The 27,080-nt window shown below is 41.5% G+C and overlaps 2 protein-coding genes and 1 long non-coding RNA gene across 3 annotated transcripts in view; 1 reads left to right on the top strand and 2 right to left on the bottom strand.

Moving 5' to 3' along the window:
• The first annotated feature begins 2,003 nt into the window (after window positions 1-2,003).
• LOC125891166 (vasopressin V2 receptor-like) lies at window positions 2,004-6,308 on the top strand. Its single transcript, XM_049580197.1, has 6 exons — window positions 2,004-2,287; window positions 2,477-2,722; window positions 4,196-4,342; window positions 4,465-4,756; window positions 4,878-5,096; window positions 6,124-6,308. The coding sequence occupies exons 1-6, from the start codon at window positions 2,018-2,020 to the stop codon at window positions 6,306-6,308; spliced, it is 1,359 nt and encodes a 452-aa protein (XP_049436154.1). The 5' UTR covers window positions 2,004-2,017.
• Window positions 4,207-7,178, bottom strand: LOC125891179 (uncharacterized). The gene is made up of 4 exons (XR_007449609.1): window positions 6,944-7,178; window positions 6,452-6,500; window positions 6,137-6,309; window positions 4,207-4,335 (listed from the first exon to the last, which is right to left on the bottom strand). It is a non-coding gene; the product is annotated as an uncharacterized LOC125891179 (long non-coding RNA).
• A 2,506-nt stretch (window positions 7,179-9,684) lies between these two features.
• Window positions 9,685-27,080, bottom strand: part of LOC125891165 (monocarboxylate transporter 1-like) — a 33,472-nt gene continuing 16,076 nt past the window's right edge. The window contains exons 3-5 of the mRNA XM_049580195.1: window positions 19,350-19,493; window positions 17,599-18,414; window positions 9,685-15,470 (exon numbers count right to left, since the gene is read on the bottom strand). Of these exons, the coding sequence (XP_049436152.1) occupies window positions 15,181-15,470; window positions 17,599-18,414; window positions 19,350-19,493 (1,250 nt within the window). The 3' untranslated portion in view covers window positions 9,685-15,180. The remainder of the gene's footprint in view (window positions 15,471-17,598; window positions 18,415-19,349; window positions 19,494-27,080) is intronic.

The raw sequence follows: 27,080 nt of genomic DNA, 5'->3' as shown, positions 1-27,080 counted from the left end.
AGGAACTTGACCCGACACATACACGCCTGTTAACTTTAGCGGTGTGTGTTTGTGTGAATGTTACCAGCCTGCAGAGGTCAGGTAAATTAAACATGGTACCAACTCTGTCCAGAAACATGAAGCTACATACACAGTGGTCATTACAAAGAAATTATGAACTGAATAACGCCTGTTATGCCCGTTTCATAATCATGGACATCACAATACATCCTGTGATCATTTCTGGCAATAAGTTCAAGGACTACGGAGAGAAGATGGGGATTGCTAATTGGAGTTCACTAATTGGGTAAACTATCACGCTATACATAAATAAACAATGATGTATTTACATTTAATTCACGCTTCTGCTCCACTACAACTCAAAGGGAAATATTGTACTTTTATTCCAATACATTTATGTAACAGCTTTAGTTACCGACTACTGAAAACAGAGACTTTACATGAAAACAATAATAAGCTCAGAAAATTCAATATGAAACCAGTGTTTCACAAACTTTTTGGCTTGTGACCTCTCACAGAAAAGCCCAGCTGGAGCCTCTCATCATGTTTCAGATGTCTGAGAGCTGTCAGAAGATCCACCAGAGACATTTCCCCTCCAAATCTCTTCAATAGTTTCATTTCAATAACTGTTTGGGGATTTAAGAGGTCAAAGTATCCATTTTTTTTTAAATACAAAAAAACAGAGAAGAGTCCTCAGTATTTCTGTAAATTTGTGCAGCACAAAAGTGTTTTTACTTGTAGTGAAGTATTTTTACATTGGTGCATCGGTACTTTTACTTTAAGGGGATATATTATCATTATTTTCTGGTTCATATTTGTATTTTGGGTTTCTACTAGAACATGTTTGTCTGCTTCAATGTTCCAAAAATTGTATATTCCTCATAATGACAGTGCTGGAGTGCCTTTATTAACACTGTTTGAGCACCTGTCTCTTTTATCCCCCCTCCCAAAAAAAAAAAAAAAAAAAAAACCCACAGTCTGCTGTGACTCGTCAGCATCCGTGTCTCAGCGTTTCTGCACCAACATTGACTGTAACAAAGAAAAATGGCAGTTTGTATTGTGAAAAATCACCAATTAGGGGCGACAGTAGTTCAGTCTATAAGGACTGAGGTTAAGAACCAGGGGGTCGCCGGTTTAGGTCCCCATCTAGCCCAAATATGGAGTGTGGACTGGTAGTTGAGATGTCCCTGAGCAAGGCACTGATCCCCCAACTGCTCCAGGCGCCTGTATATGGGCATTTAATGCATGTATAGATCCTGTTTGTGCGTGTGTATTCGAGGCTGTGTCAACTAGGGATGCGCACGATTAGCCGTCTAAACGATTAAATGTCCAGCACCTCGCTAGTCAGCACCAGAAATATTAGTCGGTTAAAGCAATTAGTGTTTTATTCATGTACAAGGCCGCTTAACTGTCATGCAGCCTCCCGCCACTAATGGGTGCTACAGAGCCGTCAAGACAGCAGTCTCCCTCCGCGCGGTAATGCTCGAGCAGACTGGAGTTTTAAAACAGCACGATGGGAAATAAGAGCGATGTCCACACTAAAATTACAATTATAAACGTGCACGCTCTTATAAACTGACTGACTCTGCATTCAACAGCCAGATCTTCAGAGACACTTCACTTTAATTCTAATGCAAATTTAAATCTCATTGGCTGGATACTGGATGTCTTCCGTGTATCAGGGTCAACAGGGGTGTGTTCTTTCTCCCATATATATTTTTTATGCCAAAATGACAGTAGAAGCAAATATGATATAATATTAGTGACATGTCTCTATTGGATTGCCTTGATATTTGGTAGAAAGTTGGTAGAAATTTGTGTCCTTCTTACATATGCATTTGTACATTTTATACATTTTTATTTAATTCTTCATGAATAGATTTTATATTGTTTTCATGTCTTTGACGATAGACCGTTGCTGCTCACTGTGTTTAGTGCCTGCAATCAAATTTTCTCCAGGATAATAATTAAGTTTTGTCTCTCTCTGACATTTATTTCTCCTCCTCTCCCAGCCAACATGTCAGTCTCCATGGTAACAGACTCAAACCCATCCATCGGCTGGTCAGTGGTCTCTGTGACCCCAGCTGGTACGAATGTCACAGACCGGGAGCGTGATGCCCTTCTGGCGGTAGCCGAGGTCGTGGTGCTGGCAGTCATCTTGGTGATGGCGCTGCTTGGCAACGGGCTGGTGCTGGTGGTGTTGCTAAGGCGGAGACGACATCACAACCCGCTGCACCAGTTCATGCTCAACCTCTGTCTGGCTGACCTGGTGGTGGCACTGTTCCAGGTAACAGTTCAATGTTACATTTAACTTTGTGGGGACCAGAGTTTGAATGACTGTGAGTGTGTCCCCAATACTGGGACCTCAACAAGACCACATGTGCACACATACACACACACACACACACACACACACACTGGGTGAACCCCCTCCTGTGTCTCACTCATCGTCCTCCTCCTCCTCTCCCTCTCTGAGGTGTTGCCCCAGCTGGTGTGGGACGCTAAAGGCAGCTTTCCTGGCCCAGACTTCCTGTGTCGCCTGGTGAAATACCTGCAGGTCCTCGGGATGTTCGCCTCCTCCTACATGATCGTTGCCATGACAGTGGACCGACACTACGCCATCTGCTGCCCCCTGCAGGCACACCGCAGCGGAGCCACCCAACGCTGGAACAGCTTCATACTGCTGGCCTGGGGGCTGTCACTGCTGCTCAGCCTGCCACAGGTAGGGGGACAGAGGTAGGGTTTACACAGGCAGGACAGCACAGGTAGGGAGACAAGACATGAGTCTGTCTGAAGGCTTTATATTATGAGGGTCTGACTGTTGTTTAAGATCATCATTCAGACTGTCATGCCTTGAAGTTGAATGACAATAATTTAAAAAACATATATTAAGACTGCAAATATTGATTCTTTTAGTAATCGAGTATTCTATCGATTATTCTGGCAATTAATCGAATAATTGTATAAGAAATACTGTGTGTTTTCATTAAATTACTTAAGCTTTATTTAAGGACAATAGTAATATGTAAAAGAGAAAATAAGAAAAGTCGCGCTCATGCTACGCCGCTATTCCTCACGCTGTCAAAAATAATCAGTGTTGGACAGCAGCATCACTACAAGTAGCAACGTTATGAATTTGACAACATTCTCAGTAGCGTGGTGGTAACAGAGTCAAAAAGCTTTTCATTGCTGAAGTTGATTGATTGACCGAGTAGCGCAGCAGCATCCATCAAAGTCACAAACTCTGAAATGCAGTGGACTCTTTTTCTGTGGAGGTCTGGATAAAAGTAAGGATAATAAAACTGAGGATAAGTACTGTGACTGACGCCAGCGCCACACCGAGGCACGTAGACGATAGGGTTGCCACCTGTCCCGTATAATACGGGATCGTCACCTATTGAAATATAAAATGTACCATCCCTTACGGATTCAATACGGGACGCAGTTTGTCCACAATACGCTACTGCATAAACTATGTTTTCACATGCTGGGAATGACATAAGAAATATTAAACCAAAAGAGTTTTCACGAGACATAGAAAAATTAAATCAAGAGGAGAATGTAGTGACCGGTCGTTCACTCAGCGTCATCGTTGCCATGGTTACGGAGACTCCGCTCAGGACCACTGTTTGCCTGCTCACTGACCCGCTGACTAACTGATTAAGTTATTTGAAGGTCCCTATACGCCAAGATGTTACACTCAAGGAGCTTATGTATTTATAAAGCCTCACGTGCACTTATATCTCAGTCATTGTGGAGCTGGGCGCACATGCACAAGCTCCAGAAACACCCTTCAATCAGTTTATAAATCAATATCTGTGCCCGCTCCACCACCCATTAGACCTGTCCATTGAAAATACGGCAGAGAAGAGGTGCAGTTTTACAGACAGCAATGTGGTTCTCTGACAGAACAGCTGACATCACACTCGACCATTACGTACGGCTGAGGGCGGGCAGCCCGGCTTTTGGGCCTATTCCAGAGAAGGAGTAGGCATATCGATACATCGCAAAGCCCTATTTAACACATCAACAAAAATACACATATTTTACTTACGACTACAATTCCTAAAAACCCCTGAGAAAAACATAGATTAAGAAATAAACACATTTAGTCACCTCCAAGTGTGTTCGCAAACAGACAGTAGTAAGACAGACATTTACAAATGGCAGCCCACACACCTCTTTGCTCCTCCAGGTTTTCATCTTCTCCCGTTCAGAAGTAGCTCCAGGTGTCTACGAATGTTGGGGCACCTTCGCTGAGTCCTGGGGCCTCAAAGCATATGTGACCTGGATGACCCTGGCTGTCTTCATCCTCCCTGCCCTCGTCATCACTGTCTGCCAGGTAGAGGGGGACAGACCAGACCAGCATAGAATTTATTTTTCACAGTGGAGACACAATGATTCTGAAAACAGCTGATGTGTCATGTGAAGGTTTACATCACTGGACGTCTCACTTTCCCTCAGGTGCGAATTTTCATGGAGATCCACAACAATCTGTACCTGAAGTCAGAGCGCCGCCTGTCCCCCTCCTCCCTCGCTTCATCCAGACGGGACAGCCATAAAGGAGGAGGAGGAGGAGGAGGAGGCAGAGGGAGGTCCAGTCTCTCCCTGTATGTTTCACCACTCATGTTCAACAACCCTGGGAGTGACACCATCTATGACCCTGGATCCATCTATCAGCACCTGCCCATGGGTCCGCTCAGGTCGAGCAGCATGTCACATTGTGATATTCACACCTACACTGCTGTTCACCCAGGTGAGATCCACACACAGGCAGACAGAACGCTGTCACTTTAGATACTTATTCTGTTCTCAGGTCTATAATCTATTTTCCCCCTTCCTGTTCATGGATCCTCATCCTGTGGGTTTCCTGTTAGCTGAGCTGCCGCCTGACATGCTGCCTGACCCTGTAGCTCCCTCTGCTGTTTGCTGCCCCCCGCCCAAAGCCCCCCCGGCCCGAGGTGGAGAGGTATCAGCAGCCATGTCAAAGACAGTGAGGATGACACTGGTCATTGTGCTCGTCTACTCGCTCTGCTGGGCTCCGTTCTTCAGTGTCCAGCTGTGGGCCGCCTGGGACCCCGACCCACCTCAGAACGGTAGTTTACACTCTACTGGAGCTTTAAATCACAAGTTTCATCGCGACACTGTATTATATTAATACTTTGGACAGCAATATATTTGCTGATCACAAAGTCTGACATTGTACAATTTCAATTCATTTCAATTCAGGTGCCTGTGATTGATTTGAGATGAAATCATCAAATATCCTCATTTTCTTTTTCTTGGCTTCTTATCTGCCTGGTGCTAGCTTGCTAGCGCTGTTTAAAAGTTTATTAAAGAAGTGTGCTTGGATGGAAATACTGACGCACTTGTGCCAAAGGAATTTCAAAATAAAAGTGTATCTTATAGATGACGATATGTATCAATGTGTTCACTTTGCATCAATAATATTGGATCACTGAATCAATATATCCTTCCAGATTAGTGTTACAAATTGTAATCACATTCCTTAATCAATCACTGGTGACAATAACGGTCAATTAATGTATTAATCGTGATTTAAAAACAACATATAAACTTTGCTTATATCAAAAAATAGTTTTCTCTCTACCTACCTGCCTACTTACAGATCTACAGTACAGTTTAATATATTGGATAAAAACAAACTTCGTGGTAGATTAAAACAGAAAAAAAACTACAAGCCACAGACTTGTATAAATGTAAGAGTTACTAAGTCAAAACTACATTATCTGTATTTGCAGAAAAAATATCTTTAATAAGTAAAATGAAAGTCTCAATCTATATCATTTCAAATACTGACTTGTGCATAAACCATTTCTCTATTTTGAGTACTTTAATAAAGTACATTTTACTGATAATACTTTTGTACTTTCAAGTTAATTTTCCATGGATAACCTTTACTTGTGATGGAGTCATTTCTAAGTGTGGTTTTGAAACTTTTACTGAAGTAAACGGTCAGAATGCTTCCGCTACCGCTGTATTTGATCAGATCACCATTTATTTACATGCCTGCCTTTGCCATTACCTCAGTCATGTACAAATCTCTTCGTGTGTGTGTGTGTGTGTGTGTGTGTGTGTGTGTGTGTGTGTGTGTGTGTATAGGTGCAGTGTTCACCCTGCTGATGCTGCTGGCCAGTCTGAACTCCTGCACCAACCCCTGGATCTACTCCGCCTTCTCCAGCAGCGTCTCTCCGGAGCTCCGTCTGCTGCTGCTCTGCCGCTCACACTCACAGCGCCGGGGCTCGTTACCGAGCGACTCCACCACCACACACACCTCCAACTATTGAACTATACACACAATCAACACAGTCAACAGCAAAGCATGTTATGTGTCTTGTAACGTCACTCTCTGTCGTATGCTACAACGTTAATGCCTACTTTTTCACATGGTTGTTAAATGAATAGTTTGACATTTTGGGAGATCACTTACCCGCTATCTTGCATTGAGTTGAATTAGAAGATCAATACCGCTCTCATATCTGTGCATGAATTTAAAAGTTATAACTTTTTATGGAGAAATGAACCTAGCCAGGAGACAGTTGAGCCGTATTAGCTTAAGACCGGAAACAGGGCGAAACAGCTAACAAGTCTGGCTCTGTCTAATAAAATCCGCCAACCAGCACCTCTGATTAACAAACTAATAATTATATCTAACATACAACTTTATCGGTACAAAAACGAAGAGTAGAAACGAAATTCTGACGATTTGGAAGGTTGTGTACCTGACTAGTTCTTGGTTTACATGCGTTACTAGGCAACCAGGAAATAGTCGGGCACACAAAGCGAAGTAAAATGGCGAACCTTGGTTTTAACTTTGACCAAATTCAGGTCAAACCGTTAAAACCAAGCAGTGCTGATGAAATATAAACCAAGAGTCTGTCATTACGTTGCCTACTCTTGCCGAAAACAATTTTTAGCTTACCATTTAACTGAACACCGCCATATTGTTTCCTTTTACAAGATGGCCGAGCTAGCGCGCCATTCCTGGGACGCAATGCATTCTGGTAGTTGTAGGTTTTCTACCTCTTGAGCTTAGGCAAATGGCACAGACCTTGTTCCCTGTTTTCACTGGTCATGTAGCATCTTTTTTATTGCATAGACAGCCTAGATTTATGAAAAGACAATTTTTTACAGTATTGAAAATTATATTAATACTTAAAGAACCATCTACCAAGCTCACTAATTAACAGGTTATATCTCAGGTATATTAATCTGAGGAAAAAACAAAATTTACATAGTATAATTAGCTTTTTACAAGGGGATTTTAACCAGGTTATGTCCTGGCCTGGAGCCATTGTCAGGGCAATAGCAGAAGCTAGGCAGTTACTGCTCCTATCCAAGATACAGTCAGGTACATAAGGCCACATACACTTTGTTTTTGGGTTGATTAAGTTAAGTTTGAGTTTATTTACTTTATTAATCCCCCTGAGGGGAAATTCAATGTTTTCACTCTTGCTTGTCAATTACACACGGGTCCGAAAGACACACACATGCACAAACAGGACCTATACATGCACAAGGGGGAGAGATGTCAGAGTGAGGGGGCTGCCCTTTGGTCAGGCACCCGAGTGGTTGTGGGGTTCGGTGCCTTGCTCAAGGGCACCTCAGCAGTGCCCAGGAGGTGAACTGCCCCCCCACCCCCCACCCCCAATATAATGATGTGCTGGTAGGTGGATCTTGTCTGTGTAATCTGTAAGAAACAAAACAGTTTTCCTCTAGGATGTCACTGCTTTTGGCCAAGTAATAATCCAATACCCACACATGAGACAATTTTCAAACTTTTTTAATGAATAATAAACAGACAAACATGATATACATTCTCAAGCAGTGTGCTGTAGAGGTACTAAACATATTTTGCTTCATTTGGATAGTGCCAGGGTAGCTGTGCCAGCACAGTAACATTAGGTACACCATATTCATCATAATGACCCCTCAACAAGGATATTATATTATACAGTACAGGCCAAAAGTTTGGACACACCTTCTCATTCAATGCGTTTTCTTTATTTTCGTGACTATTTACATTGTAGATTCTCACTGAAGGCATCAAAACTATGAATGAACACATGTGGAGTTATGTACTTAACAAAAAAAGGTGAAATAACTGAAAACATGTTTTATATTCTAGTTTCTTCAAAATAGCCACCCTTTGCTCTGATTACTGCTTTGCACACTCTTGGCATTCTCTCCATGAGCTTCAAGAGGTAGTCACCTGAAATGGTTTCCACTTCACAGGTGTGCCTTATCAGGGTTAATTAGTGGAATTTCTTGCTTTATCAATGGGGTTGGGACCATCAGTTGTGTTGTGCAGAAGACAGGTTAATACACAGCCGACAGCCCTATTGGACAACTGTTAAAATTCATATTATGGCAAGAACCAATCAGCTAACTAAAGAAAAACGAGTGGCCATCATTACTTTAAGAAATGAAGGTCAGTCAGTCCGGAAAATTGCAAAATCTTTAAATGTGTCCCCAAGTGGAGTCGCAAAAACCATCAAGCGATACAAAAAAACTCGCACACATGAGGACCGACTCAGGAAAGGAAGACCAAGAGTCACCTCTGCTTCTGAGGATAAGTTCATCCGAGTCACCAGCCTCAGAAATGGCAAGTTAACAGCAGCTCAGATCAGAGACCAGATGAATGCCACACAGAGTTCTAGCAGCAGACCCATCTCTAGAACAACTGTTAAGAGGAGACTGCGCGAATCAGGCCTTCATGGTCAAATAGCTGCTAGGAAACCACTGCTAAGGAGAGGCAACAAGCAGAAGAGATTTGTTTGGGCCAAGAAACACAAGGAATGGACATTAGACCAGTGGAAATCTGTGCTTTGGTCTGATGAGTCCAAATTTGAGATCTTTGGTTCCAACCGCCGTGTCTTTGTGAGACGCAGAAAAGGTGATGGCTTGGCATGGCTACCACAGCATCCTGCAGCGACATGCCATCCCATCCGCTTTGCGTTTAGTTGGACGATCATTTATTTTTCAACAGGACAATGACCCCAAACACACCTCCAGGCTGTGTAAGGGCTATTTGACCAAGAAGGAGAGTGATGGAGTGCTGCGGCAGATGACCTGGCCTCCACAGTCACCGGACCTGAACCCAGTGGAGATGGTTTGGGGTGAGCTGGACCGCAGAGTGAAGGCAAAGGGGCCAACAAGTGCTAAACACCTCTGGGAACTCCTTCAAGACTGTTGGAAAACCATTTCAGGTGACTACCTCTTGAAGCTCATGGAGAGAATGCCAAGAGTGTGCAAAGCAGTAATCAGAGCAAAGGGTGGCTATTTTGAAGAAACTAGAATATAAAACATGTTTTCAGTTATTTCACCTTTTTTTGTTAAGTACATAACTCCACATGTGTTCATTCATAGTTTTGATGCCTTCAGTGAGAATCTACAATGTAAATAGTCATGAAAATAAAGAAAACACATTGAATGACAAGGTGTGTCCAAACTTTTGGCCTGTACTGTATATAAGGTTATGCATATTTCCCACAATTTCAAACTATTCATGTTGAGTACAAATAGTAGTTACAAACTGCTGTAATAAATTTTACAAAGTGTAATTATTATAAACAATGTGTATGGGTGATTTTTTTTTCACTTGACTGCTGATTTAAAAATCAATTTCCCCTCTCACTTGTCAACAGAACACATACAATGAGCTTTGTTTGAAAAAAAGTTTATTCATTCTCTCAACAGTCATAAAAACACTTCATACATACACATAAAACATCTGCCACGACTAAAACAAGCACAGTTTCAGAAACGTATGCAATGATTTGTTCTTTTTTTTTTTTGAAACACAAAAATGTGCTGTGGATATACGGTATCGTTTTTAAAAACCCCTGCATTGGAAAACACGAACATTCACGTTTCAATGAAATGGTTTAGTTGCAGTCTTCCAAAGTGTCACCTTTCCTTTCCAAATAACTGTATCAAAGGCAAAATAACTGAAGGTTTTAGGCCTGTCTGCAGCTAATATCTCTACTCCTTCCCTCAAATATAAACCTCTCCACCGACATGGACCTCAGGCAGAACAAGAGAGAAATGAGTCTCCCATTTGTACCAACAGACATCTGTCAAAATCAAATTTACTTTTACACAAAACATAGACTTTGAAATTAACTGGTTTGAAAACTAATCCTTAAATTTGGTCAGTAAAATTACCCCAAATGTTTCAAACAAAACAGGAAGCATACAGTGTAAACACTCAACACGTTCAGTTACATTCCCACATAAATAGAAAATGTGAGACCTTTTTTTTTGTTAAGAGAGAAATCTTGGACTGCATGACCGCACACCAGGGAATTTAAAAAAAGTAGTGCTCCATTACAGAAATATGACAGTTACAGCTTTCATCTAAACATGTCCTATTTTCCTCAGAATATAAAAGGATGAAAATGGTCATATTCTGTATTTCTATTATCGTCTGCAAATCCCACAAAAGGACCAAAACCAATAATATGTTTTATTTCCCTCTCTGTGGCTCTCAGCCCAACTCCACTATAATTTTTTTTCAAAAATAAATATATACCTTCATTAAAAAAAAACGAAGCCTAAACACACACTGTAATTTTGTCAAATAGCTGGGCACTGAAGTTTTTAATCAAACAGGAGGAAACAGTGTCGTTGTTGGGGACTAGTCTATGTGTCATAAAACATATCAGGCTTTTGAGACACATCCAGTACATGTCAGTCAGATAAATTAATTACTGATTTGGGTCTTTTAGTGGGATTTGCTGACACAAGAAAATTATAGAATATCACCATCTTTCACGGTACAGTGGAAAATGCTTACAATGATCACTTCTGACAGTTCACATATATAACTACAAGCAGATTAATATTACTGATTTCTTTCCTTTCTCTTTTTATTTCTCACGCACATTTACATCTAATTGATATTTGTATATTTATTACATGTGTAAAATAATGAAACAGACAGCTTCGCTATTTCCTACAATTTTCAAGTGTTTTAGAAATACAGTCAGTCCCTCCAAAACATCGCGATCGCAATAATTAATGCAAATTCAACGTCTGTCTGCAATATTTGTGGGGGCTTGCAATTTTTCAAAAGTCCCACGATTATTCCGCGTTTTTCCAGCTGACCGGAAGTCGACACGCAAGCAACGTAATTTGAAACGTCATCAGACGCGTCATCAAATGCGCTAATGGCATTGTAGTATGGAGAAACACTCTGTATTGACATAAGAATTTGCACTGTGTAAACGCAGACAATATGTGCTGAATTTATTAAAATGTTATGTTAACAGAAGATGTAGCTTACATGTTGTTTTATAGTCACATTGTCTGGTTTGAGAGCTACAATATTCACTCAGGATTTTTTGCAACTCTTTTCTCATTTTGTCATTAGCTGCAATTTTTGTAATTTGCCGCAATTTTTAATCGCAATTTTTGACAAAATTGGCTGCAAATTCAAGTTTTTTTTGCCGCGAGATCCTGGAGGGACTGTACAGTGCTGCGGATTCATTTTGTGACTGAGCACTATTGCTCCACTTGACAAGGGCGGCCTTTACCAGGGGTGCTGTCCCTGTGTGCATTCGACTACACAAGGTAGAGGAACACTTCGATTCACTTGTGCATCTCATTTGCTCTATTTTGGCAGTTTGTCACGAGCTTTGAGGACACTTTGTTTTTCATTGAGAGATAATTTATTTTTCCTGTCATGATTTCAATGTGCGTGCAGCACCAGCTCAGGTAGCGAGCTGGAAGCAGATGGGTTTATCGCCAAGTGGCGACCTCCAGGGCTGCAAAGTGAAGCCAATGCAGAAGTGCCAAAAAGTGCAGTTTACTGAATGACCACTTGAGGCTGGCTCCAAAACAGTAGATTCACAAGTCAGTCTTTAGACGCTTTGCTTAACTAAAGACTGATGTCTTTCTTCCTGATTTTGTGTTTAGATGGGCGAATTTCAGAGTTTAAAAAAAACTCCCTACGTTGCAGAACCAATAGTAAATCCGCAGGGCGGTCCTTCAGTGGCTCGCTGAACTCTTGTGCTCATAAACATAGTCCGACTGCGTTAAAAGTTTTAAACAAAGTTGCTGTAAGTCCTTCATACTCTGATTGTCTGGTGGCAAGACTACCAAAACAGAGTCAGTCCCCACAGACTCCTGTGTTAAAATGCCCAACTTTATTACAGAAACAAACAGCCTGGTACATAATCCATAAGTAATTTCCTCGTTAATGACAACTGTAAGGGGGGTGAATTTTTTAATAACTCACCCACTTACATTTCATTAAGGTTTAAATTTATGCATATGTAAGGGCGGGGCTGCCTGAGTGACAGGCTGTCTGCAAGGCGTGGCCACAATCTATGAGTCAGATAAAGCCTCTTGTCCAAATATGGTCACTTCTGGCTTCAAAAAACCAAGATGGCGACGGCCAAAATAAAACTCGAGGCTTCAAAACGGAGTCCACAAACCAGTGGGTGATGTCACAGTGACTATGTCTATTATTTTGTACGGCCAAAGGTTACAGCAGGGCTAAATGTCACAGGAGGTAAGTAAAAAAAAAGGTTTTACATTTTTTCCCCAAATGTGGTCATGTAAGAAAAGACGACAAAAATTGTCAAGACGGCAAAAACACTGTCAGCGTTCTTAGTGATTACTATAGGAATGATTCCGTCCCAAGATTATTGATTACTATAAGCTGTTTCCACTGTAGTTAAAAAATAAAAGAAAACTATGGCGAGACATTATTACCACTTTGAGATCTTGTTACAGTCTAAATATTTAAATGAAAAGGTTTGCAGTAAAAAATAAAAAAAAAAAAGGGTTACATTGTGAACCTTCCTTAAAAACCATTACTGAATTTCCTTGTTGCAAAAACATGCCTCAAACATTTTCCACTACACAATACTTATAATAAAACAAAGTTAAACATTTAAACCAGATAGCGCATCGTTTAAAACCTCCATTTATTTTCCCAGAAGAGAAAATAAGGAAAGCTTATTCAGGCTGTCTTCTGTTCCCTTTGATCTGGACACAAAAACTTCTCTGACAAATGTTGGCAGTAAACTCAGTCAACAGTCAACACATAATTAATCACTGAGTATCTGTGATCGATTTAAAAAATAAATCAAACGTTGTGAATCTGATATGACACATTCTGTACAGCTCAGCGACAAACTGTGAGACGTGTTTGAAACTGCAGCAGCTGAATCTCAAAACAACTTAAATGATGAAACCTGTCTACACTTACTGCGGACAAACACACATTTCTCTCTCACACAAACTTTCCCTCTCATCCAAATTCATGAAAATCCATTAAAAAGAGTACTTGCTGTCAGATTGTCTTTCAACAGTGAGCTAAAATAGATCCTTTTTTTAAAATCACAAAGGCTTGTTGATACAACAGTAAACTACAATCTGTTATTCACAATTTAAAAAACAACACTATCGGGTACTAAATATAACTATAATCTACGATGATGAAAAATCAGGACTGTGTGAGATTCCAGAGTGAATTTCTTCTCGTATTCTGGCACCACAGCCGGGCAGGTCAAACCTCCACATACGCGCCCAGTGAACCCATCAATCTGGTCCAATCACAGCCTCTTATCCCCCCGCCCCCCTTCCTTTAAAAAAACAGCATGTGGTGTCATTTAATACTTTGAGTGCTGATCACACAGCATGTTAAATCTGTGGGGCGTAATTGTGTGAGCCGTTTTGTTCAAATGTGTCTTTATCAATACAACGATGCATAATGAGCTGCACTGGTTGGAGGGTGTATGACACAAAATTACACACACAAAGTACACACATATTTATGTACAAGCACATGGTTAACAGTGCCTCCTACACTGCAAGAGCATTGTGACCCTCTAGACCTCTGAAAAGATTCCTACATTAGTTTTCCTTTCTTTCCTATATCTTTGTATTTAACTGATTATTGTGCCTCATGTCCTCGACTAAGGACTAAAATGTTCTACTGCCGACATACACACTTCTCCCTGTGGTGGTGAAACTTCCAGATTTCTTTTTCCCAAATTGTTCTCAATTTTTTTTGTGCATATATCTACATAAAACCTGGAAATGTCACAACCTGAACAAATAGATTTACTGTATCTACAGTAATATGAATGTGTCCTTTTACTTCATGTCCAGCCCTTGAGGAGTGAAGTGATGCAAGTAGAGCTCTGATCGGACCCCAAAAAACACCAGGTCCAACCCGACATGAACCCGCGGCTGCTCTTCTAGCGCGACCTGAGCCTGACCCATCGCAACAGTTTAGGCCTGAGCCTGATTACAAAACCAGAATTTTTACTGTAAAAAAATATATTTGATATAATACATTTTTTTAGTATTAAAACTTGTATTACAAGCTGAGGGCTGACGTGTTTCCCCTAACCACTTCTTCTTCTCTTTCATAATTTAATGATCTGTCCCTTTCTCAGTCGCAGTTCCCCCCCTTTCTCTCTGGTTCAGTGAATAAAACCCCTGCTTACACACAAGAACTGCCAGTTTCATTTAAAAAAAAAAAAAAAAAAAAAAAAAATGTCGACAACCTGAACCGCATCAGCCCAGCCCGGCTCGAAACTGGCGTGTGGGGTCGGGCCCAAACGGGCTCAGGCGGAGAATCAGAGCTCTAAGTGCAGGTATGCATGATGTGAAGGAAAATGTACAGTACTTTTATGATTACTGTAACAAAAAATACACTGTATGTACTCTGAGCCTCAGTTTGACCAAAGCAGAGTCAAGTGTGAATGTGTTTGTGTGTCTGAGGTTCTGAAACTTTACGGCAGCTCAAGACCCTGAGAGTAAAGTCCTCATTAGCTACTGGATTCTTGTCGTACAGTCATTCTGTCTGTTGTGCGTCTACCTGGTGTTTATACAATATATAGGTGATGTTTGTGCGCTCCTGGAGGACTTGAATTCATCAAAGGCACGTCAAATACCAAAAATCAGAGGTCTCAACTCGGTGAAAAGCTGCTTGACGGGCTTCGCGGGCGCCCAAGCTTCACGTCACAGCAGCACGTTTCAGTTTTCATGATAATTTAGTTGCTATGGCTTCAGGGTAGTTGTGTACAAGGGTTTTATCTAAAGACGGCGTGTGGCTGCTGCAACTCTTGTGTGTGTTTCTGTGAAATGTGTGCGTCCCTCTCGAGTCCTTTTTTTTTTTTTTTTTTTTTTTAACATTTTCTACACTGTGTCCTCGTCCATCTTGGCGACTTCATCCAGCGTGACAGCAGCCGGTACGTTGTTCTCCTCCACCTCGCCTTCTGATTTGGACGGAGATGGAGGTGCCAACATGGCGGTGCGCTCCTCCTTGGGCTCCTCCTTCTCTTTTCTCTCCGCCTCTTTCTTTTCTCGCGCCAACAGGCGGTAGTTGATGCTCATTCCGATGAAGAGGATCAAACTTGAAACTATGAGGATGATGCCAGAGGAGATGTAGGTGTAGTCGTAGTGGTGGTATACGTTATAGAAACTACCTGGAGGTGGACAAAAGAGAGAGATGACTCAGATTTGACATTTAATGTTCATTCAACCACTTCACACCCCTGCAGCAGGCTGATATTGACACAGAATTATTACAGGGCAGGCAAAACTTATTTTAAATCATAATTCAGGGATCCTAAAAGTTTCAGTATTTTAATTCGAAATGTAGTTTTTTGACAGCGTCCAATATTATTTAAAATTTTATTTAAAAAAAATTCAGACATTCCTCTATGTACCACTAGAGGGAGCTATATTTTGAGAACCAGTGCATTAGGTGATTTGCTAATTAAAACACGGTGCAGTCACTGGTAGGGAGGCAAAATAATTTCATCGGTGTTGGCTGATATTGGCTTTAAAATGAATTATCAGAATGGGCCAACATGCTTTTTCTTATTTTGCACAATTAATAAATATTACATACATTGAAAAGTATTGTATGTCATGTCTCCATCTGCTGGTGGGCCATCACGCTAAAGTGCAACACACACCGCCGCTGTGGCCGTCAAGTGCCGCCCCCCAACACACACTGGCAGCGGCGCGCAGCAGCACCGTCAACGTGTATTTCCCACCCCAGCCCGCTGGGTGGCTGTACCTACACTAGTTGTCAACAGTTGCCAACTGCTAATAACGGAAGAAGAGGAAAAACTTTGAGGCAACAACAACTTGAATTTCACGGGTGAGTTTCTTATCAAAGTCGTCTTATTAAAAATTTGAAACAACCGGAGTTGATACTACGGCGGCCGGGACATACATAAAAGGTTTTTCTCGCAGCGCCGCCATGAGCGCTGGCCGCGCTGGAAATAGAGCAGTGGGCTGAAGTGGCGCGGTGGCCGGCACCAGTGTGGGTTGGTTCATAGAATATAATGGAGGCGGGCGTTTTGACACGCAGCATATGGCGGAGGTGTGTGTTCCACTTAAAGAGTGTGCATGAATAATATAATGTTAATTCCACTACAGAAGAGACTTGATCATCACTAAAATCAGGTGGGGAAAAAGTGAACATATCAATATTGGTATCGGTTATTGTCCAATTAAGTTGTTAAATATTGGCAAAAAAAAATCCAATTTCACCCATCCTTAGTCACTGGATCACGGTTTCCATGGGAACACACACAGTTCATCTCAATGTGTGTGTGTGTGTGTGTGTGTGTGTGTGTGAGTGAGAGAGAGAGAGAGAGAGAGAGAGAGAGAGAGAGAGTGGGGCAAGGAGGGGCTGAGCAAATCAGTGCGCTGGCACAGCTCTACAATGACTTAAGATTTTAACCATTTAATAAATAAAAAAATGGCAGGGGACTCAGCAGGTTCTAAAAAAGCAATAACCAGGGAATGGCTGAGTAAAGAGTCTCCAGCAGCCTCTGAATGGACAGAAGTAGTTAAGGAAATTTATGTTATGGAACAACTGACTATTTCCCTGAGACATGCCACTAAAAATGTGAACAATATTGGAAAAATGGAAATCTTATTTGACTTTGAAGTGATCTGATTTGTTTGGTGAATTTTGTTTTGTCCCCCTTGGCGTTGGGACATACGGGACAGATAGTGGCTCATGAATGACTGGAAGATTTCTCCCTCCCTAGAGGAGCTCTCGATTTCCAGGGGTCAAGGTTGGGGATCATGGGAGACCTTTGTGATCTTGAGAGACGATCATGGACATGGAGGACCCGTTGTCAGTGGCACTGCAGTGTAGCCTTTGCCTATGATGTCTCGGCCAATTGTTGTTGATTTTGTCTGTTAGTGGTTTTTGTCTGCTTTTTTCTTTTTGTATAAACGAATAAAAATTAAGCTGAAAAAAAAGGGGGCTCAACAGGCTGTACCTGCAGCTGTCGCGGTGGCAACAGGTTAGGAGACTGTTGCCACCGCGACTGCTACGCTTCAGAACAGTTACAGTCCTGGTAACATCGATAGCTAAACACATCAAAATCCGCTCAATGCAGCAAAACAGAAAATATTTACATATACAGTGGGTGTGTCTGGCATTTAATGGACTGTCACGCAAGGTTAGTATGGAACTGTTCCTGAACCAACGACTCAGAACATCAATTAGTTAGACTGTATTGTGGGTGTGTAAGTGTGAAAAGAGGAGTTTATTTCGTCTAAATAAGTGCGTGTTGGATGTCTTACCTGTAAGCGGCGGGCCCAGCAGCACCGGCCCACACTCCACTATAGTGACCAGACCCACGGCTGAGGAGAACCTCTGAGCTCCTACCAGGTCCATCAGTGTTTCAAACAGCACTGAACTCAGCCAGCCAAAAGCGAAACCAAAGAAGATGGCATACACCACAAATCCAGTGTAGTTGACCGACAGTGGCGCTAGCACATGACACACTCCGTTGTAGAGGACTGCAGCGGCGAAGAAGTACTGCACCCTGGGCCGGACCCACTTAGTGTTGGCCAGCATGCCCATGGAGGGCCGGGCAAACATATCCACGAACGCCAGCACGGACAGCAGGAAAGCCGCCTTTTCTTTGCTGATGTCCTTACTCTTGGCATAATTAGAGAGGAAGACGAGTGGAGCAAAGAGGCCAAAAAACATGATGACGTTGCCCATCAAGTAGAGCAGGAAACCGCGGTGTTTGAACAGCGTCAGGTCGATGAAAGAGTTGATGGTCTGCAGGACCGTCTTCTTAGGCTGTTGCTGTACTGAATCCACTGCTTTGCTGTCGCCAGCCTCAGCGTCGGCTTTGGGCGGCTGGGGTTTGGGTCCGATGGGGCGCATGAGGGAGCCGGCCACGCAGCAGTTGAGCAGAAGTCCTCCCAGGATGAGGAAGCTGCCTCTCCACCCAAACTGATCGTACAGCCAGGAGTTGAGAGGAGCCAGGGTGGACAGAAACACAGGGCTTCCTGCCATCGCTATGCCGTTGGCGATGGGGCGGCGCTTGTAGAAGTATTTACCGATCATAGTGAGGGCTGGATTCAAGTTGAAAGCCAGTCCCAAACCTGGAGAGAGAGAAAGGGTGAGAAGGGAAACAGAGATGGAAGGTTAAATAAGGAGGAGATGATGAAATAATGTCAAACAAAACTGTTTTTTGTTTTGTTTGTTTCTTTTCTAGAACACCCACATACAGATACGAGGATACAAATGAGTGGTGCGATATATTTTACCACAAAGGCTGCCGTTTATTTTTAACTTGCGGAAATGGACATGTGGGGAACAACTTGAAGAGGCTACAGCAAACTGGCAAAACATAAAAATCACTGTGCTGTAAATAAATCTATCCAGTAGGGCTGCCACGATTAGTCGACTAATCGATGACTAATCGACTATTAAAATAATCTGTGACTATTTTAGTAGTCGACTAATCGGTTTGAGTCATTTTTCATAGAAAAGTACTATAAAAGTACCCCAAAATACTCTTACTGCAGCTTCTTACGTTCAGATATTGGCAGCTTTACACACTCTCCCGTGACAGTGAACAAGTATGAAACAAGACATTAGATGATGTAATTTTGGGGTTTGGGCGAGACAGGCCGACATTTTTCAACATTTTAACACATTTTTCGATGAAACGATTAGTCGACTAACTGAAGAAATAATCGACAGATTAGTCGACAATGAAAATAATCGTTAGTGGCAGCCCTACTATCCAGTGGCATCACATTTAATGGAAATTATCGATTGAATATATAAGAAATGAGAAGCTACATTACTGATCAATAGACTAAAAAGCTAAAAGACATCAGCCTGATGAAGGAAAACAGGTGAAAAGACGTGTGTGACCTGTTTCAGTTTAAAAAGATAAACAAAACTAATTTATAGTTACATGTGGCACAAACATCAGAGCTTTTAGCAAGGTCATTTGAACAACTACAGAGCCAGTTACACTCTACTCTTCAAAGGGTACATTTACGTTTGAAGTAATTAAAGTACTGACCTCCAACAACTCCTATGAAGAAGTACAGCTGCTCCACAGTGTTGCAGAAGGAGGCCGCGACGAGTCCCGACCCTGCCAGACAGCCACCAACTAAGATGATTGGTCGACTGCCAAATTTGTTCACAAGGATACTGCTGATTGGACCTGAAGAGAAAGAAGAGAGAACCAAACAGTGAATAAGACAGAAGAAGTGATGTAGTGTTGAATCCTGACAATGATTAATCAACTAGAAGATCAATAAAAATGACTTGGCAACTATTTTTACATCAATTAGTTGTTTGGCATTGTTGCTTAAAAAAAAGACTCAAAATATTTGCTGGATGCAGCTTCTTAAATGTGACTGTAAAGTGAGTATTTTACCTTTTACAATTTCATGACATTTTATGACAAAACAAGACTTATAAAGACATCATCTTAAAGACACTGTAACTGTCATTTTATTGACCAAAGCACTGATAAGTTATTATATTCTGCAGATTAATCAATAAAGAAAATATATTTCTCTTCAGCCTGATGCACATGCACAGTTTAAAGGGAGACAAACGTAGTGACAACTAGTGCAAGCACAACGCAATTACATCACTCCCCATTTCAACTTTCCACCAATAGGTGGTGCTGTGGTGGCAAAAATAAACGCAGGACAACGACTGATTGTGTAACAGCACTGGTTGCATGGATGTTACATGAGAGAAGGAGGGAGTGAAGAGGGGAGTGAAAGGGTGATGAGGAGGGAGGGAGGCAGGCAGTGCAAGGTATCGCATGGCACACGTCAGAGTGAGAACTAATGAAGGAGAGGAGATAAAATGTAAGAGGGAGGACAGATGAGCATAGAAGAAGAGAAAGGATGAGAAGAACAGAACACAGGAGAACAAGAGGAGAAAAGAGAAGAGGAGGAGGAGGAAGAGAATAACAGGAGAGAGGAGGAAAGAAGAGAAAAGAGGGGTAATACGAGAAAGAAAAGAGAAAAAACAAAGAGGAGACCGGAAGAGAAAAAGAACAGGATGAGAAAGAAGCAGAGTTGAGGCGCTCCACGTGTCTCGGCTTGCGTGCCAGCCTCTGGATGAATGAGCCTCACATGGATTCAGGCTGACGCTCTGCTGGATGTGAATACAAAGTAAAGACTGCTGAATCTATACAGCAGCTCTGTGTGCGACACACACACTGCATGACACGGCAGAAAATGTACCAAGACCATGAGTCCTCAGGCCTGACCACTGAATATCATGTGCAGAGCTGATAGAATTACTTCATTAATCAATTAGTCAGATGAGAGGAAAATAATCTGCAACTACTGGATAAAGGATAAATCAATTAAATTACAAAATGACAAACATTTTGTATCTTCAGCCTCTAAAATGAGAGAATAAGCTGCATTTTTCTCTGGTTTTATGTAAAGTGAGTATCTTTGACTTTTGGACTGTTGGTCGGGACAAACGAGACACATGAAGTCACCTTGGACCCTTTTTAAATTCTTTTTAAAAATGATCATCAGTGTAACAGCAATGAATCTATAATCTGATTATTTAATCTTTTGCCAAGAGTTAGATAATATAAATACAGTCCCTTCAGGGGCAAAAATGGCATTTTGAATTTAATAGATATTGATATCACTCTGACCTTTAGCTTAAGTTAGCATAGAGACTGTAGACAGGGGCAAACTGTTAAATCAGTTAAAAAACACGTTCACACCTTATGTGTTTGTTTAATGTATACAAATACAGATTTAAGTATGGAAAGTGTAAAAGCGTTTTTGTACAGATTACACAAACGAGACTGAGAATAGCTTTGGAGGTGCTGTTAGACACAAGCTAAGATAAAATAAACTAAGCTAAGCTAAGCTAAGCTAAGCTAAGCATCTCTTGACCCCAGCTTCATATTTTACCTACCAACATTAGATTATTAATCTTCTCCTCTGACTCTTGATGAGCAAACGACTAAGCATATTTACCAAAATGCCCCATTATTCACTACATGCCTTTTTTTCAAAAACAAAAGGTTACAAACAGAAATAGCTTCAGTCTGGGGTTTTTTTCTCAATTTTGTGATGGATCAGTGTGACCTGGCGTTAGCTATATGAAGTTGTAGCTTTAAACCATTTAATGAGGTGCGTGACGGCTACACTGATTAGAAGGTATTTCCATCAGTTATGTTTTTCTTTTTATAAATTAACCAGTATTTGAGCATTTGACAGTCAAAGCAGACACAAATGTACCAGAGACGGCAGATTTAGCTAACGCTAATTAGCTTATACTAGGTCAGGGAGACACTGGAGTAAAATGTAATGTTATTGAGTTTTTTGTAATATTTCATGCATTAATGCACAGTCTGAATCCTTTATTTAACAACAGAAACTTCACCTTAATTTAATTATTTCCTTGTAGCAGTCCTGTCTGGGCTTACTCTTGGATTAGCTTTTCTGAAAGTTGTTTGAAAACATTGTACAAGAAGACGACGAGTAAGTTATGTTTTTTGACTAAAATGCTGGAAATAATAAAATTCAGCCTTTTCTTTCGATCCAATTATTGCTTAAATAATCCAAGTAATACTCGACAGAATTGATTATCAATATATCTGATAGTTGTAGCCATACACTCATTCTGATATCACTAGCATGGTGCTCTCATCTGGCATCCATTTCCCCACAACCCACCAGGGCCCTTCACACAGACTATGGTGGCTTTGCCCTTGAAACTTGGCAGCTGACCACAGTGGCCGGGGGCAGATCTGCATGCACGAGCATTCAATCACGCACTCACTAAATACCTCTCTAGCCTCTGTGTTGTGTCTGTCACTGAGGGTCTGACCAGCTGGCACAAAGCCTTTCTCAGTGGGCTGCTGTGTTCGGGGGTGGTGGGTTTCCATGTTGTGGTTAGGCAGGAGATAAAAGAGGCGAACACAGAGGCTCACGCTGTACCAGGACACACACCGTACACACAAGACTACAGCATGAATCTGAGCTTGTTTGAAGCCTCGTTGTGAACAAAAGTGAACCTGTACAAGGACAGGAATGAATCTGCATCCACTCAACACTCACGCACACATAAACAAATCAGTAGTGACAGTCTTTGTTGAGGTCTGGCAAAACACAAAGAGGGCAGTGAGTAGTGTTCTCAGAGATATTATATAAACGATCTGTTCTCCTCCCTCCCTCTATCGCTTGCTCTCTTTCTCTCTGTGAAAGAAAAGAACAACACTGGGTGGAGGGAAGAGAAGACCTGTCCTCAGTTTTACTCTGACACAGCATCCACAAAGGAGTTAAGAAAACACACGTCCAGAGTGAAGCCAGCTGTGACGAGCTATTCCTCTGTCTAATTTTAGCAGAGACGCTTTTGGCTAACACTGTGCGGCGCTGTAGATTTTATTCTATATAACAATGTACTTGTCTCTGTTCATTACACAACAAATGTTCACATTTAGTGGCCAACTGAGGAGTAAGAATGAGAGCCTCAGCTGGTGATGACTCAGTCCTACCCAAAACAAAATTGAGCAGAGGAGGAACAGGAGAAACAGCTGATTGGATTTGCCCCAGCAGTTGAATGCATCACATTACTCACAGCACACAACGCCCCTCCATACAGACAGAGCCTTTAAAGGAATAGTCTGACGTTTTGCGAGATACGCTCAATCACTTTCTAGCAGCGAGTTGAATAAGAAATAGGCCTGGGTGGTATCAAGGTACCACAGTATACCAGGGTATAAGGAATCTGGACTAGGGATGCAATAATTGTAAAATTCTGGGCCAATACCGACGTTTAAAATAACAATTTGGCCAATAGCCGATGCTGATGGCTTTTTTTAATTGTTTTTGCTATTTATTGATTGTCCATGCCTTTGTGCCCTCCTGACTGGACCTCCCGACTGTAATTCTCTTTTTACTTGTCTAGCCAAAGCTACTCTGAATCAAAGAATCCAGAATGCTGCTGCTAGGTTGTTAACCAGGTCCAACAGGCCATTATCCAGTATACTGAGAGGTGTTTCTAATGTTTTATCCCCTTAGTTTCATACATGAGCAGGACAGAATTGAATTAATACTTCTATGGCATCATGAAAGTCAAGCTTATGGCAGAGCAGTTGCACTGGATTGCATTAGATGGTGTAGGTGTACCTAATAAAATGGCCACTGAGAGCTTTGTGTCTACTGCACTCTAGAAAACCAACTTTGACAATAATTTCACATCATAGTGTTTTTACATTCATTGGCTAAATCGGCTTAAATCTAAAATCTCCCTCTCGAGCTTAATCATATCAATATCCTGTAATCCTGAGCGCTTATTGCATTAAAACAAGCCGGTGGGCACTCATGCACAAATTCTCTCTCTTTGTCACACATACACACACTTTCTTCAGACACCGGCTCTTTTACCTCCCACACAGGAAAAGAGAAATCACACAGATCATAAGAAAAGTCGGCTATCAGCGCTCCCACTCAGTGAGGCACAGACCAGAGCTCCATGAAGTGACAAACGGCCCTTTCTCCGACACGAAGTCCTGAAAGTACAAGACCTGAAGAGATAAGTAACATGTTTTTGTTTGTAATCCCATCACACCTCTGAAGACACAAGGATTAGACTAATTAGGAGCAAGTGACGCGCTAATGTTTGAAAAATAATCCTCAAATCCTCCTTTACACAAGTTATGATCCAGTTCTGATGAAGTTTAAATATGCTTTTTCATTCAGGGTACAAAGCTGTTTGAATCTGAAGACAGGGAGTTGGGCTTGTTAGTAGTCTGTGTTGGTGGTTTCTGAATCTCCTTTTTATTTTGTTTGCTGGCCTTAAAATGACATTCAAAGAAAAAGCACCATCACAGTCAGAAGGACTTTTTGGGGAAGGAAACTATCACTAAGTGACCAAACAGGTTCCTTGTGTAAGAGAGACTAAAGATCTAGAGCTCATGTCAAAGGTCAAGGAACGTTTCCCCAACCAGGAAAATGGTGGAAATAACGACTGCAGCGCACTATACGACAACTTACAAAACAAACTATTAGTGTTACTTTACGACAAAAATAAAGATTACCTGCTGGCCGCCTCTCAATTTTTTTTCCTGGGTTTAAAATTTACATTTTGCTGTTGTTTTATTTCTTTTGTACAACTAAACTGTTGCTGTATTTCATGGCATTGTAGTTTACATGCATCTGAAGCACCTTTCATGACTTTTATCCTTATATCTTATATCCACCGAATCAAAAACAAGAACAACCAAAAACCACAAGCTTGTGTTTTATGTTTAACTTGTTTACAGTGTGGTTTGTTGGTTTGTTGCAGGGATGGGTTAGGGTTAGGGGTTGTATTGGCAGCTTAAAATGATGCATCTTTTTCATTTTAATGCAGTTTGTTTCATGCCCTGACTCTTCACACTGGACATCCTGTGCATTTATTACTGCTTCACACTATTACTCAGCATTCACTGACGTCATCCGGCCACAATGAATAAATATGTGTGAATTTTTTTTTTCCCCCAGTGTGTACGTGCATTGCCCCATGTTTAACCAGCGAGTAATATATGGTTATGGTGATTCATGTGCCATTACTTCTCCCATACAGTACAAGCAAGCATTATTACACCACTCACTGGTGTTCTGGCCGAATTTCGAAACAGGGGAGAAGAAAATGAAAAAAAAACAACTGTTAAAAAAAAAGAGAAAGAAACTACTTTAACATCTGGCCCTGTTATGCAATTTCACTCCGCCTTGTTTCGCCCTCAGCAGTTTCCTCTCCTAAATGGTCAGACCTACTGAAGGCTGGCACGTAGCTCTGAAGAGGATGAATGAGTAAGTGAAGGGAACAGAAACCATTTTTAGATGTGGATAAACAGAGAAATGGAGATGATGGTGTTTTACACGTTGACTGTGCCAGTCATCTCATACACTGAGGGAGAAGAAGAAGAGAGGAGCCGTGTACAAAGGAGGGGGGAACTTGCTTTGTGTGAATTTGTGAGACAGAGAAAGAAACCTGATCTGAAACTGGATCTGAATCTTTAGTTCTCCTGCCTTAGCTTGAAAGCAGGCCTTCCATTAGCAAATGAACGGCCCGTTGTTGCAACAGTGTGAATGAAATGGTCACTGAGTGCACAAACTGGCTGTGTTCAATTCATTTTGAAAAGGTACAACTAGTTATTTCTCTTAACTTGAGATCCTCTGTTGGGGCCTACGGTTCTAGTAAGTCAACTTTGGTCCTGGCAGAAATATCTCAACAACAATTAGATTTAGATTAGATAAATTTTGTGCCGACAACTATATTTCCTTGATAACGTATCCCACTGACTTGGCAATCATCTGACTTTTTTCTAGCGCCACCAGCAGGCTGTGCGATCAGGGCCTAAGTCACTTTTTCCTCAGACTGCAATCCCTAGTTTTGTATTTTTAATAGTGCTCTGCTACATCATGCCATTAACACTGTGGTAAACATTAATTAGTCATTTATTCAATATCTGCTTCCACTTGTTTATCTCTAGCAGCTGTATTTAGTTTCCAATCGGACAAATATGTGCTTGTTTTCATATCTTGTTTGTAATCACTCCACAGGATCCGTTTCTCACATTGTCTCCTGCTTTCCCTTCATCAGTAGGTGTTATTCAAGCTGTGACTGAATGGGCAAGATAAGGGACTGATAGTGGAAGTGCAGAGAGGGAGAGAGAGGGAGTATAAGCAGAGATAAAGAGGCTTGTGTTTGTTTTTGTTTTGCTTCAGTGAACGGTGAACGATGAAAAGACAGAGCCTTTAAAGAAGCCAAAAACAGTCATGATCCTGACAGGAGAAACACAACTGGAAATGTCAACACACACTCCTCCAGCAATCCTGTTTCATTCACAAGACTTTCCCCATTTCTCTCTGCAGGCGAGGACACACTCCAACCAGCCCCCACCTCACAGAGAGCAGACGTAGGCCCTGATCACACAGAAAGCATTTCAGCAGCTGAAGGCGTCTTTTTGTAGCTGATTTTTATGAATATCAAGCTTTTTGCACGCATTCTTTGTGTTGCGACACGCCTTGTGTTTCTGCACTATAGGCAACTGCCGTTTTTGCCGGAGCACTCTGAACTCTTCAAGTTTAAAAAACTTCAACTCAAAGCAGACAAACACCCCACGGCATCTCTTTTTTTGTCATCTTTTTTCCCCATTGTCCACTCAGATGATTTGAGAGGCGGGCCTTCTGTGGTGGTCACGACAACAACTTAACAGTTGGTAAACAATGGAGGACAAACTGGTGGTAGCAGCTGCAACCTGCAAAACGTTTTCTGTGTGATCAGGGCCTTATGTAGCTCAGTCTGCAGAGTGTGCAGTCCACTGCATTCTTTTATTGTTTATAAAACATTCTCTTAATATTTCTCACGCTTTTTATTTTAAACTAAGTGACATACTTCTAGCTGCTGTTGTTCATGTTCAAGCGAGTGTTGCTTAATCTTTTAGATGTTGAGCTGTGGTTGGATTTGACATTCCACAGACATTTTGACTGTTGGTGTCGATGACTTCCCGGTTAAGGACACGCACACAACAAACACAAGGGCTGCATTATATGGACAAAATGTGTTACAGTGCGTGCTTTTTATCCTACGAATCACTGAAATGGAGTGGAAAAAAACAAACACAGTGCCAGTCACATTGTTATTTTCCTCAGATTACGGTTCAGATAATTTATTTGACCCTTCTAAAAAAAAAAAAAACAGAAATATACACAGATTTTCCTGCCTGTTTAAATCTCAAGTGTTTTGTGAACTGCCAAAACAATCAAAC

The sequence above is a fragment of the Epinephelus fuscoguttatus genome, linkage group LG7, assembly GCF_011397635.1.
Source record: "Epinephelus fuscoguttatus linkage group LG7, E.fuscoguttatus.final_Chr_v1".
NCBI classification, from domain to species: Eukaryota; Metazoa; Chordata; class Actinopteri; order Perciformes; family Serranidae; genus Epinephelus; species Epinephelus fuscoguttatus.
The sequence above is the reverse complement of the archived record's forward strand: the minus strand, read 5'-3'. Positions and strand labels throughout refer to the sequence as shown.